General features: G+C 45.0%; 1 protein-coding gene across 2 annotated transcripts in view; it reads left to right on the top strand.

Moving 5' to 3' along the window:
* CPAMD8 (C3 and PZP like alpha-2-macroglobulin domain containing 8) overlaps positions 1 to 13,843 on the top strand; it is a 300,356-nt gene that overhangs the window by 178,585 nt on the left and 107,928 nt on the right. For both annotated transcript variants that reach the window (XM_063914497.1, XM_063914498.1), the window contains exons 20-23: positions 5,605 to 5,836; positions 7,071 to 7,224; positions 10,431 to 10,573; positions 12,866 to 12,917. In XM_063914497.1, the coding sequence (XP_063770567.1) occupies positions 5,605 to 5,836; positions 7,071 to 7,224; positions 10,431 to 10,573; positions 12,866 to 12,917 (581 nt within the window). The remainder of the gene's footprint in view (positions 1 to 5,604; positions 5,837 to 7,070; positions 7,225 to 10,430; positions 10,574 to 12,865; positions 12,918 to 13,843) is intronic.

Raw genomic sequence — 13,843 nt, forward strand, 5'->3', positions numbered from 1 at the left:
GGGATGTGTTGCATATTGTGGATGCACCCTCGGTCCCCGACACAAGGGTACACATGTTTAAGGAAAAGAAACAGATTATTAATTTTCCCACATCTCATGAATTAAATGAGTTCTTTGGAAAAGCTTGGGAGACTCCGGATAAGAGACCCCAGATCCCCAAAAGAATTTTTATGGCATACCCTTTCCCTAAGCAGGACAGGGAGATTTGGGAATTACCCCCCACTGTGGACAAGGCCCTGACGCGCTTGTCCAAGAAAGTGGCGCTACCGTCTCCTGACACAGCGGCCCTTAAGGACCCTGCAGATCGCAGGCAAGGAACTACCTTAAAGGGTATTTATTCTCATACGGGTACTGTGCTAAGACCGACGATTGCGTCGGCATGGGTGTGTAGCGCAATTGCAGCTTGGACAGATGAGCTGACAGATCAATTTGATACTATCGATAAGGATACTATATTCCTAACTCTAGCCCATATAAAAGACGCAGTCTTATTTATGAGGGATGCTCAAAGGGACATTGGATTGCTAGCTTCTAGGGCCAATGCCATGTCTATCTCCGCGAGAAGATCCTTATGGACTCGCCAATGGACGGGTGATGCGGATTCCAAAAAACATATGGAAGTACTACCCTATAAGGGTGATGTATTGTTTGGGGATGGGCTGATTTGGACCTGGTTTCCACAGCTACAGCAGGTAAATCAAATTTTTTACCATATATTCCCCAACAGCAAAAGAAAGCAACACCTTATCAGATGCAGTCATTTCGGTCGCACAAGTCCAAAAGAGGTCGGGGATCCTCTTTCCTCGCCAGAGGTAAGGGCAGAGGCAAGAGAGCACCTGCTTCGGCAGGTGCCCAGGAACAAAGTCCTCCCCGGCTGCTCCAAAACCCACAGCATGACGCTGGGGCTCCCCTGAGGGAGTCCGCACCGGTGGGGGCACGTCTTCGACTTTTCAGTCAGCCTCGGTCAGATCGGACCTGAATCCCTGGGTGTTGGAAATAGTTTCACAGGGTTACAAACTGGAATTCGAGGAGGTGCCCCCGCGCCGATTTTTCAAGTCGGCCCTACCATCTTCCACATCGGCAAGGGATGTAGTGTTAGCTGCAATTCAAACGCTGTGTATACAGCAAGTGATAATCAAGGTTCCCCTGCACCAGCAGGGAAGAGGTTACTACTCAACCCTATTTGTGGTCCCGAAACCGGACGGTTCGGTCAGACCGATTTTGAATCTGAAATCCCTAAACCTGTACATAAAAAGATTCAAATTCAAAATGGAATCACTCAGAGCGATAATAGCCAACATGGAGGAGGGGGAGTTTATGGTGTCTCTGGACATAAAGGATGCGTACCTTCATGTCCCCATATATGCCCCCCATCAGGAATACCTGAGATTCGCTGTACAGGATTGTCATTACCAATTTCAGACGTTGCCGTTTGGACTTTCCACGGCCCCAAGGATTTTCACCAAGATAATGGCGGAAATTATGGTGGTCCTGCGCAAGCATGGAGTCACAATTATCCCATACTTGGACGATCTCCTGATAAAAGCGAGATCAAGAGAGAAATTACTGAGCAGTGTGGCGCTCTCTCTGAGAGTGCTCCAGCAACAAGGTTGGATTCTAAATCTACCGAAGTCACAGTTGATTCCGACAACTCGTCTACCGTTCCTAGGTATGATACTGGATACGGAACAAATGAAGGTCTTCCTCCCAATAGAGAAAGCCCAAGACATCCAGAACATGGTCAGAGACCTGCTAAAACCGAAAAGGGTGTCAGTTCACCAATGCACTCGAGTTCTGGGGAAAATGGTGGCGGCCTACGAAGCCATTCCCTTCGGAAGGTTCCATGCAAGGACTTTTCAATGGGACCTTCTGGACAAGTGGTCCGGTTCCCATCTGCATTTACATCGGAAAATAACTCTGTCCCCAGGAACCAGAGTGTCCCTCCTGTGGTGGTTGCAGAGTGCTCACCTGCTGGAGGGTCACCGGTTCGAGATTCAGGACTGGATCCTGGTTACCACGGACGCGAGCCTCCGAGGATGGGGAGCGGTCACACAGGGAAAGACTTTTCAGGGTCTTTGGTCAGACCAGGAGTCCTGTCTACACATCAATGTGTTGGAACTCAGGGCCATTTACAACGGCCTTTGACAAGCGGAGAGTTTTCTTCGAAACCTTCCGGTTCTGATTCAATCAGACAATGTCACAGCAGTGGCTCATGTGAACCGCCAAGGCGGGACAAGAAGCAGAGTCGCAGTGGCGGAAGCCACAAGGATCCTTCGCTGGGCGGAAAATCATGTAAGCGCTCTGTCGGCTGTCTTCATTCCGGGAGTGGACAACTGGGAAGCAGACTTCCTCAGCAGACACGATTTCCATCCAGGAGAGTGGGGACTTCATCAAGAAGTCTTTGCAGACTTTGGGGAACTCCTCAAATAGACATGATGGCGTCACGCCTCAACAAAAAACTTCGGAAGTATTGCGCCAGGTCTCGGGACCCTCAGGCAGTAGCAGTAGACGCACTGGTAACACCGGGGGTGTTTGACTCGGTCTACGTGTTCCCTCCTCTTCCTCTCATCACGAAAGTGTTGAGGATCATAAGACGAAGAAGAGTACAGACGATACTCGTTGTCCCAGACTGGCCTCGAAGGGCTTGGTACTCGGATCTACAAGAGATGCTCACAGGAGACCCCTGGCCTCTTCCCCTGAGGGAAGACCTGTTGCAGCAGGGGCCCTGTGTATTTCAAGACTTACCGCGGTTACGTTTGACGGCATGGTGGTTGAACGCCGAATCCTAGCAAAAAAGGGGATTCCGGAAGAGGTCATCCCTACTTTAATAAAGGCTAGGAAGGAGGTGACGATAAAACATTATCACCGTATCTGGCGAAAGTATGTGTCTTGGTGTGAGACCAAGAATGCACCTACGGAAGATTTTCATTTGGGTCGTCTTCTCCACTTCCTACAGACAGGAGTGGATATGGGCCTGAAATTAGGCTCGGTTAAGGTACAGATTTCGGCCCTCTCGATTTTCTTTCTGAAGGAATTGGCTTCTCTTCCAGAAGTCCAGACGTTTGTAAAGGGAGTGCTGCACATCCAGCCCCCTTTTGTACCTCCAGTGGCACCATGGGACCTGAACGTGGTGTTGCAGTTCCTAAAATCACACTGGTCTGAACCGCTTAACAAGGTTGAATTGAAATTTCTTACCTGGAAGGTGGTAATGTTGTTGGCCTTAGCATCAGCAAGGCGAGTGTCAGAATTGGCGGCTCTATCACACAAGAGCCCCTACTTGATTTTTCATGTGGATCAAGCTGAATTGAGGACACAGCCGCAATTTTTGCCTAAAGTGGTTTCGTCGTTCCATATGAATCAACCTATTGTGGTGCCTGTGGCTACTGGTGACCTGGAGGATTCCAGTTTCCTGGACGTAGTCAGGGCCTTAAAAATGTATGTAGCCAGGACGGCTAAAATTAGGAAAACAGAGGCTCTGTTTGTCCTGTGTGCGGCCAATAAGATTGGCGCTCCTGCTTCAAAGCCGACTATTGCTCGCTGGATCTGTAATACGATTCAGCAGGCTCACTCTACGGCTGGATTGCCGGTACCAAATTCGGTTAAGACCCATTCCACTAGGAAGGTGGGCTCTTCTTGGGCGGCTGCCCGAGGCGTCTCGGCTTTATAACTTTGCCGAGCGGCGACGTGGTCGGGGTCAAACACTTTTGCTAAATTCTACAAGTTTGATACCCTGGCTGATGAGGACCTAGCGTTTGCTCAGTCGGTGCTGCAGAGTCATCCGCACTCTCCCGCCCGATTGGATGCTTTGGTATAAACCCCATGGTCCTTACGGAGTCCCCAGCATCCTCTAGGACGTAAGAGAAAATAAGATTTTAAACCTACCGGTAAATCTATTTCTCCTAGACCGTAGAGGATGCTGGGCGCCCGTCCCAGTGCGGAAACTCTGCAAGACTTGTATATAGTTGTTGCTTACATAAGGGTTATGTTACAGTGGACATCGGTCTTGGACCGTTACTGTCGTTTCTTCATACTGTTAACTGGTTATGTATGTTCCAGGTTACATGGTATGATTGGTGTGGGCTGGTATGAATCTTGCCCTTGGATTGCTAAATCCTGCCTTGTATTGTCCATCTCCTCTGGGCACAGTTCTCTAACTGAGGTCTGGAGGAGGGGCATAGAGGGAGGAGCCAGTGCACACCCATAGTCAAAGTTCTTTTTAGGTGCCCTATCTCCTGCGTAGCCCGTCTATACCCCATGGTCCTTATGGAGTCCCCAGCATCCTCTACGGACTAGGAGAAATAGATTTACCGGTAGGTTTAAAATCTTATTTTTGGGGGGATATGGGAGACTCAACCTGTGTTATTATTAAAGTACAAAATATTAAAATATATTTAGCCTAATTCACAGTAGTGATGTTAACAGAGATAGACATGTGTCCCTGAATCTTGAGTAATATAAAAAAAAAATAATAATAAAAATGTTGATGACTTATTACAAAAATGTTCTGAAAAATAATAAATAATAAAATAAGGGTTTTTTATGTTAAAAAAAATTATATAAATCTTAATTTTGGTTTTGGAAAAAAAATCATTTGAAATGACTCACCACAGCATGGGACACAGCACTCAGCTTGTCTGTCTTCTTTAATCCCTCCTCCAGACTCCTGTGAAACTAGCCAATGGGAGTCTGGGGGCGGGCTTATAGAGATAGACAAACTGAGTGTTCTGCAGTGTGTTCCGTGACTCAGTGAAACACAGCGGAGCTGCTGATCCCTGGGTAAGTCAGCCAGTACATATATTACATACAACATTGCACGCATGTTTATATGTGCTGACTAGTTCCCCCCCAAAATGTGTGGTCAGCGCTGCAACCCGGGGGCCCCCGCTGCTAATAATTCTTGGGTTATTTGCTTTAAAGTTTTTATATATATATATATATATATATATATATATATATATATATATATATATACAGTATATATATATATATATATATATTTGCTCACAATTATAATGATAGAACAAACATTGATATTCAGTGAATAAATTTACAAAAAGTTATGTTCATTTTAACAGCCCCTGCTTTTTAAGGTCAGACTTTAATTTGGACTTTCATGACTTTGAACACCATGGGCGGTATTCAAATGATAGTTTAGCAAAGTAATCAGGTTTAGCTGCGTAAAGGGTTGGGCGCCTCGCTTCCCCCAGGGGTAGCGAGCTGTAATGATGATACCACGCCTGTCAGCAGAAACAGAACGGATGTGGAAGGGGGTGGAAAGAATGAATACCGCCCTATGAATTTGAACTTGCACATACTTGAGTTCAAGACAAAGTTAAAAATATTTTTTTTCTGTATTTTCATTGTGCCACGTTTGTGAAGTTTAAACAACTTTAAAAAATGTTTTTCCTATATCTTACCAAACGTGTTGGCTCCCAGCAAGCATTATTATGAGGTCAGTGGAGAGACGTATCAAACCTTAGAGAGAGAATTTTTAACTGTAAAATGACAGGAGCTGAGCTTTATCTCCGTCCACTTTATGTCTCTCCAAGGCTTAGTACATAGACCCCCAAATCTCTTTATTTCAAACTGTTACTGTTTTCACAGTGATGTTACTGGGGAGGGTGAACTGCGAGTGGAGGTCCCTGACTCGATAACTACATGGATAAGTGAAGCCATTGGTGTGTCTGAAGAAACAGGACTGGGGGTGGCCAAAGCAGCCCACCTGAAAACATTCAAACCATTTTTTATTGACTTCACCCTGCCATACCATGTGATACGAGGGGAGCAGGTCAAAATACCACTCACGGTTTACAATTACCTTCCTGTTAATGTTGAGGTGAGGAGTTCAGATTTCTTACTTTCACAAAATGGGGGCAGCCATTTTTTGGGGTGAAATGTTTATGCCAATACAAGCAAGCACTTACTGGTCATGAGAGAAGAAGAACAAGCATTAAGCACTTTATCCTTTTTTTTCTAATTAACACATACAGTAAATATTGGCACAGCACTCAAAATGGTAGTGCGGCACAGTAGGTACACTTTACATTTCTATGGGATATCTCTTATGTACCTTGATACTCTACAGCAGGGGTGGCCAGACTTTCGGACTTGGATCTACTCTAGATTTCAAAAATCTTTTGTGAGCTACCATAGTACAAAATCATAATGCAATACTTTTTAGGGGGCTATGAGGCATTGAACAAATAAAATGTACTAAACATCAATGCTGCTTTTAAAATAGCACAAAGCACCCTGCATTTTATGGATAGATATTAGGCAGGCACAGGACAATGATTTTAATGCTGCTAATTAGTACACAGCACTCTGCAGTTTTGCAGATAAATGTTAAAGCAGGCACAGGATTTTTGCAGCTACGGCTTCTATTCAATTAAGCCTCCAGAACCGCCCCAGAATTATTTTTTTCTCCCCAAGAAGGTGACACACGGAGAGCTCTCCTAACAGGTCTGCTCACTGTCAGCCTTACTAGTAAATGGCGGGCAGTACTGCTGATGCAGACGCACTACAGTACACAGCCACTGACTGCTTTAGCCAATAAGAATCACCATGATTCTTATTGGCTGGCGCTGAACCACATGACCGCCGAGGGACAGCGGCCAATAGGACTCACCTTGATTCCTATTGACTACTGAAGAACACTGGACCAAAGAAATATGGCAGCCAGCCGCAGCGCTGCACCCACCGGTAACGTCAGCGCAGCATTCAATAAGAATCTCACTGATTCTTACTGAAGGCTGCTGGATGGGCCAACACGATCGCGATCGACTGGACGCATGTCCACGGTAGACCAGTCGATCGCGTTCGACTGTTTGGCCATCCCTGCTCTACAGTATATAGCTTCTTATTTGTCCAAGTAGAATGATTCTGTGACTATAGTTTCATAGTGTGTCTTTCTTTTACTCTCTCAGTAACTTTGTATTCTAATATCAGCTTTAAATGCTCTTTTATTTCATGATGTCACCATATAATTAACTTAATTTGTCTTTACATAACAACAGCTTCTTATTACGCTACCAGTAAATCTTAATACCATGAGCTATGTTTTCTACCAGGTGCATATAAAGATCATGATCACTAAAGGAGTAAAGTTTGTGGGATATCCTGGGAAACAGCATCTCATACGCAAGCTTTGTGTGGCTTCAGGAGAGACCAAACCTACATCTGCGGTCTTTTCATTTTCTGAGCTTGGACAGGCAAACATCTCAGGTGACAAAGTCTATTTCAGATAATTGGAAACAAGATCTATAGCAGCTACATATCGGTCCAATATGAGAAGATACTTTGCAGCACTTGAAATGTTCAGAGTTGCATGCAGTGGCAGATTTTACCTATGGGCTGCAGGACTGCAGCCCCCCCAGATAAAATCCGCAACTTCAGCTTAGAGTCAGTGAAGCCAGATGCAGTCCGTGACTACACTGGCTTCACTGTGACTGGTAGTGACTTCCTATTGAAGTCCTGTCGTGCCAGTCAGAGACAGGGCCGGATTAAGCCTTGGGGGTGCCCGGGGCACATTAGACAGGGGGCCCCGGTGAAAGGGGGGGGGGAGCTGTATATAAGATTGTGCATACCTCCCAATATGACCCATTCCAGGAAGCACAAAATGCTCTTTACATGGACTTCCCTCTTAATATATGATTGTAGTCACCTGTGTTGAATTATTTAATTGATAAGAAAGGTGTTTAAACAGAGGTGATTGCAATCATAAATTAAGAAGGAAGTCCAGGTAGAGAACATTTTCTCCCTCCTAGAATGTATCATGTTTGGAGGTATGGATTGTGTATATTAAATTTGACCCATGTTGTATATTAGATTTAAACTAATAGTTTAATAATTCCTGGGTACGGTTTATAGCTCCACCTAATTGAAAGACAACTATTTTATAAAATGTTCTTCTAGTGGAACAAAGACAACTTAAACAACCATTAAATACACATAGAAAAATAAAATCTATAATTTATCTTGTCACGTAAGAATAGCGTCAGCCGCTGTACTACTTACACACTGGGACAGGACTCAAGAGGACTGTGTGTGTGTGTGTGTGTGTGTGTGTGTGTGTGTGTCTCTCTAGACCCTAATTAGATAACAAGTTACACAGGACTCAGACACCCAGGTGTGGAGGGAGCTGTAAATGACACAGGGATCCCACTCTGTGTCACTTACAGCTCTCTTCACCCTCCTATCTCTCCTCTGGTTGGGAAGCTCCATCGATAGTTTATGAAATCTGATACTCCTGTGTCTCTGTCTGCACTGTCCTTCTTACATTCTGGCTGTCTGTTTCTGCTGCTGCATAAGAGAGAAAGCTAGTGATGTCAGTGAGCTCTGGCCGGAGGGCCCCCTGACAGAGGGGAGCCCGTGGTACAGTATACCCTGCATCCCCCCCTTAATCTGGCTATGGTCAGAGACACTACAGGCAGTCCCATTGGGAGATGTTTCCTTCCGCTGGGACTGTCAGAACGGGCTGCAATTAGCAGAGAGCTGGCTTCCTGTAGGAAACCACTCTCTGCCTTTCGGGCAGCCCTAGCCGGCTTCTATGGGTTGCAGCTTATGCAGTCCATAGAAGCCAGGGGGTTGAGCATGTGCAGTACTGCCACCGCTACTGCACATGTGCCAGTACCAGTGTCTGTGAAATACATTGTACAGATGTCGGGACCCGGCCAGCGGAGGGGACTAGGGAGAAGGGACCCGGCAGCACGGCCAGCAGCAGTCCCCCTCCTCCATCGAGGTAGGAGCATCCACTGGTTGCATGTTTGATGGACATACAACGTCACCATGGCCAACATTTAATATACAAATTGATATAAATCATATCTTTCCATGTTTGTTAAACCATCAGAAGAACAAAAAGTCATAGCATACACAAGGTGTTCTATTGAAAATGTCAATAACAGTATAAATCTACTGTATGCTTTAGTCCTATAAAAGAGAAGTTTGAAAGGAAAGAAGTACACATGAATATTGATATCCAAATAAGGGTCCCAAATTGATGCACAACTGGTAGGTTTGCTTATGCTAACTTGCAGTAACATATACTACGGGAAGTAAGTGCCACCAAACATCGTGCTATCCGGGTATGCACATTACCACTTAATACAGAAGGCCTGCACAACTCTCTTACCTAGGACCTAGAGTTTATGAAATTGCACATTTTATGTAGACTGCTAACTATTTGCTATATAGCTGTGTGCAAGATATTAAACTGTATTATCTGCTCTGTTATTGCCCCAGCAATTCCCTATAGTATCCTTTAATAGAGGTGTGCCAGTTAAGCATGCAGATGTCACCACCAATACAGGTACATTGTATTAAGCCTTAAAAAGTGATAAAGTGGAACACTTTAAGAGTGATAAAATACCAGTCAATCAGCTTCCTTTTACAGGATGTGTTTGAAAAATGACAGGAGCTGGTTGGCTGCTACTTTCTCACTCTTTATCCGTCTCTACTTTATCACTTTTTAAGGCTTAATACATTTAGGTTATGTGACATAAACTACTTACACTCTCCATGATCATGCAAACTGAATAGATCAGATCATTTTCAGGTATGGCTGACAATCTAGTTTGCAGATGACAATGGCCTTCCTGTATGAGCAATCATTTGGTGACCATGATGACAGGCCAGTGTATGGCCAAGCTTATAGACATGATGATAAATGTGTTTAACAAAAGTTCTTACCTCTTTGTTACAACTGTAAATACACAGCAATAGTTTAAATGGTGTCCTACACACTACAACCATGTATTCTATATTGCAGTATTACAGCATCATGTGCATCTTAAATGAATGAGGAGACATCAAAGACCATCTTTATTACATTTCTGAATTTTTGTACTGCAATGAGGAATGACATTTTTGTATTTGAGTCATGTGTCCAGCCTACATTTAGCTATACTCACACTGATCTGAATTTGCTTATGAGTTTTGTAAAGGACTATAGACATTAATACATGCTTGGTTTTACATTTGTGCATTTCTACTTAGGGCCGGATTCAATTAGACATGATACTTACCGTATGGGGAATAGGGCTTGTAGCCTCGCACTCGTCTAAAATGCGTGAATCCATAGGTTCCGGAATAAGTGCCCGAGTTATGGGTTGACAAGTATGTGGTGGTCGTGATAAAGGCAGAAAGCCATACTTACCCCAGATTTTTGTTCAAGCCTCACAAGGGGGTTAATAGAAATCCATGTTAAGTGCAGCCTGTAAGCTGCAATTGAATAGCGCCACTGCTTCGATTCTAAATTAATACGGTCCTTAAAGAGAAAAGTTAATGCTGCAGAATGGTCTCAGTCACTCTTCACAGTACAACAAATCAGATTGCTGTAACTCATCGTTATGTTACCTGAGTCGTTTGCTTCCTTTGAAAATTGGGCATGATACATTATTGTATTTGACCTATGGGCATTTATTTCCCAGCCAGAGGTCTGGCATATGGAGGTATGAACTGCCTTAGTGAGGGGAGCAGCAGTGTGAAGAACATCAGATATTCAGAAGATGTGTACAGTGAGAGGAAATCACCATCAGGGATTGATTTTGTCCGTAGAAGTGTGATAGTCGAGGTGAGTACTTGATTAGCGAATTCACTAGTTTCATGTTTTGTTTCTGAGCAAGTGTTATATTGGAACACAGGACAATAGTACAGTATGATATTTGTAACTCTTGAACACATGCATTACATCCATTCACATGAGCATACTAAGGGGTCATTTTATTAACATTATTTTTACTAAAACAATGTGAAAAAGGGTGTTTTCACACCCTTTTCACATTATTGTAGTATCACCTGAATGTGTTTAAGGGCATTTGGAGCAGTTTTCCTGAAAAACTGCTCCAAACCCTTTAATTCACTTTTTTTTAGTAAGCCACATCGCATTCCCCATACTTATAAAGGGAAATGCGATCTGGCCAGATTTACTAAAAAAAAAAAGTGAAAAAATACCGCAGTGTGCCCTGTGATAAACTCACCAGCTCAGGCTGGCGAGATCACAGGGCAGCACTGCGATAGGGAGGCATTTGTCCAGCTTTCTCTGAACCCGGCTCCAGTGATCAGCTATCTGTGTCCGATGAACACACAAGCTGATCAAAGTGTAAAAAAAAGAACATACTCACTTGTCCAGGGAGCCGGTGACCGCTGCTTCGGTGAGCGCTGCCGGGCGCCGGGTCCCCCATATGCTGCAATGGGACCTAAGTGCAGTAAAGTGACGCTGCAAAGCGGCAGCGCACTTTACAGCATCGAGGGGTCACCGCAGCACACAGGATCCGGCACCCAGCAGCAGCGCGGACCGGCTCCCTGGATAGGTGAGTATATTATCCTGCTGGAGGAAACCGCGGCGCGAGGGGTAAAAAATACCCCGATGATGCTGCGAAGAGGCATTGCAGGGACAGAGCTTGACCGCAAGCTCTGTCCCCTCATGCAATAATTGATACATCCCTGCGATGTAATCAATTATCGCAGTGCGAGTTTGGGCGATTTTATCACATGAGATCTGCATCCAAGATGCGGATGGTGATAAATTGGCCCCTATAGCATTTACTCCCCTAGCTCTGGGGGATTGGTTGCTTTCTTATGAACACTTACTGTATACACTTTTCTTTACATTTGTCTGGGTGATATCTTAAACTACTCTGAGATGTCCAATCTGACTCATACTCACTGATACCCATACAGCTGGGGCATAAATATAGGAGACAATGGAAGGCAGACGCCTCTGGGCACCAGCCCTGAAGTTCTTTATGGCCCAGAACAGGAATAAGTAGGGAGCTCAGGGGGCATGTGCCGCAGTCCTCCCTCTCCTTGTCTGGGTGCTGCTGGGGTGATGGAAGTGGATGTGGATGGTTACTGCGATCTTCAGGAGGCAGGTCCCCTCCCACAGCAGCAAGCACCCATGGGGAGAGACTTCCTCTTAAGTGCACCCATCCACCCTAGCTTCCCCTCCTCCTCGTTGCTGAGGGCACAGGCAGCCGCACGGAAGGGACCATGTCCCCCTTGGCAGATGACCCAGCTCGGACCCGGTAACTAGTACCCACCCCCCACCCTCATCTCAACGCCCCCGGAAACTGTGTATGTCTGGGTGCTATAGAGATGGGGTGTTGGTAGTGACTGCTAGCGGAAAGGGGGGGAGTTGTGGGTTGGGTACCAACAACTATTTTGCCTTCGGGCTCCTAGTATGAATTTATGCCCCTGCCATACACAGTCCTCCCATTACACTCCTTGAGCTAAGCTCTTATGCTTTCTTTTAAACTAAAGTAAATGGATGTAATACAGACATAAGACTGCTGCTTTTAATGTAAATATTAGTGAAATATTACATTTTTTATATAGAGTATACTCTCTTATGGTGTGTACACACGGTGCGATATGCACTTAACTATCCTTACGATTTTGACTATATAGTCAAAATCGTAAGGAAAGTTAGTGAATATTGCACAGTGTGTACAAGCTTGCGATGCCGAAGCGTGATCCCGCTCGATCGGCATCAAAAGAAAAAATAGACTGCGCAGACAGACAACATCGACTATATCGGCGGGGCCAGGCTCCAGCCCCGTCGAATAGTCAGTGTCAGGTAAACAGCGCATTGCGCCGTGTGTACACGGCTATATTCCACATGTGACACACTGAGCTACTCAGAGATATTGCACTATTATATGATTAGTACATGGAAGCTGTGATACAGCACAATGTGCTCTGTGTGATTTTGCACCAAATTATTTTATTTAAATTAATGAACAGTATATCTTGATATGTTCCCATCTGACACTTTTTAATCTTAAATTAAGCTCCAATAATGGTTTAAGTGTGATTACGTTTTTCTTATGCACAAATTAAAAGGATTCTTTGTCTCCTGTTCCAGCCAGAGGGCTTAGCCCGAGAATATACATACAGTGTCTTCTTATGCCCAAATGGTAAGCCAAGCATAAAAATCCCTATAAAACCACATGTGCTTTGCGGTAAATGCTAATTATTCATTGCAAAATATATAAAAAGTAAAAATGAATAATTTGTTTTTAACCTTTTGGGTGCCTGTGTAAGAGAGGAGGTGACAGTCAGTTGGAAATAGAAAAAGGACTGCGGCCCTCATTCAGCATGGATTGCTTATGCAATCCCTTGCGCAGTTTCCAGATGAACGGGAAACTACGCAGGCCCTGTTTTGTGCATGTGCAGAGCGGGTCCTGCTTGTGGCTCGCATTTTTACAACAGCTTCTGCAGGCAGAGGCCTTTGGGGGGGGACAGAGACGGCCGGTGTTTCCGGAAATGGGGCGTCACCCCTGTTTTCCGGGAGTGGCGAGGCCAAGGTCTGTGTTTCAGATGCAGATTTCTTGGCCTCGCAAGGCCCCCTGCGATGACCATCCTGAGTAAGCTGAGGCTTACTCAGCTGGCAGACTGCGGGTAACATTGCAACCACATTCACGATGTTGATCCCAGGCTGTGACGCAATTGCAGCACTGGGATCGCAAATGCAGCAAGGAGGTGTGTAACATGCATTTGCATTACTATGGATTGCATCTGCAAAGCTGCCTGCGAGTAAAAATATATACAATGTAAGAATATGTAGTGGCCCAAAAAATGTTGGTATCCAAAGAAATTTGGATTTCCAAATGCAGTACTTGGTCCTTTTGTAAACCACACTAAGGGGGTAAGTCAGACCTGATCGCTACTGTGCGGTTTCGCACAGCGGGCGATCAGGTCTGTACTGCGCATGCGTATGCACTGCAATGCGTCGGTGCGTCGGACGACTGCATCGGGCATCGGTGCGTAGCGACGGGATGGTGCGAAAATAGCAATCGCAAGGTGACTAACAGGAAGAGGCCATTTGTGGATGGCAACTGAC

Source organism: Pseudophryne corroboree, chromosome 1 (genome assembly GCF_028390025.1).
Source record: "Pseudophryne corroboree isolate aPseCor3 chromosome 1, aPseCor3.hap2, whole genome shotgun sequence".
Taxonomy (NCBI): domain Eukaryota; kingdom Metazoa; phylum Chordata; class Amphibia; order Anura; family Myobatrachidae; genus Pseudophryne; species Pseudophryne corroboree.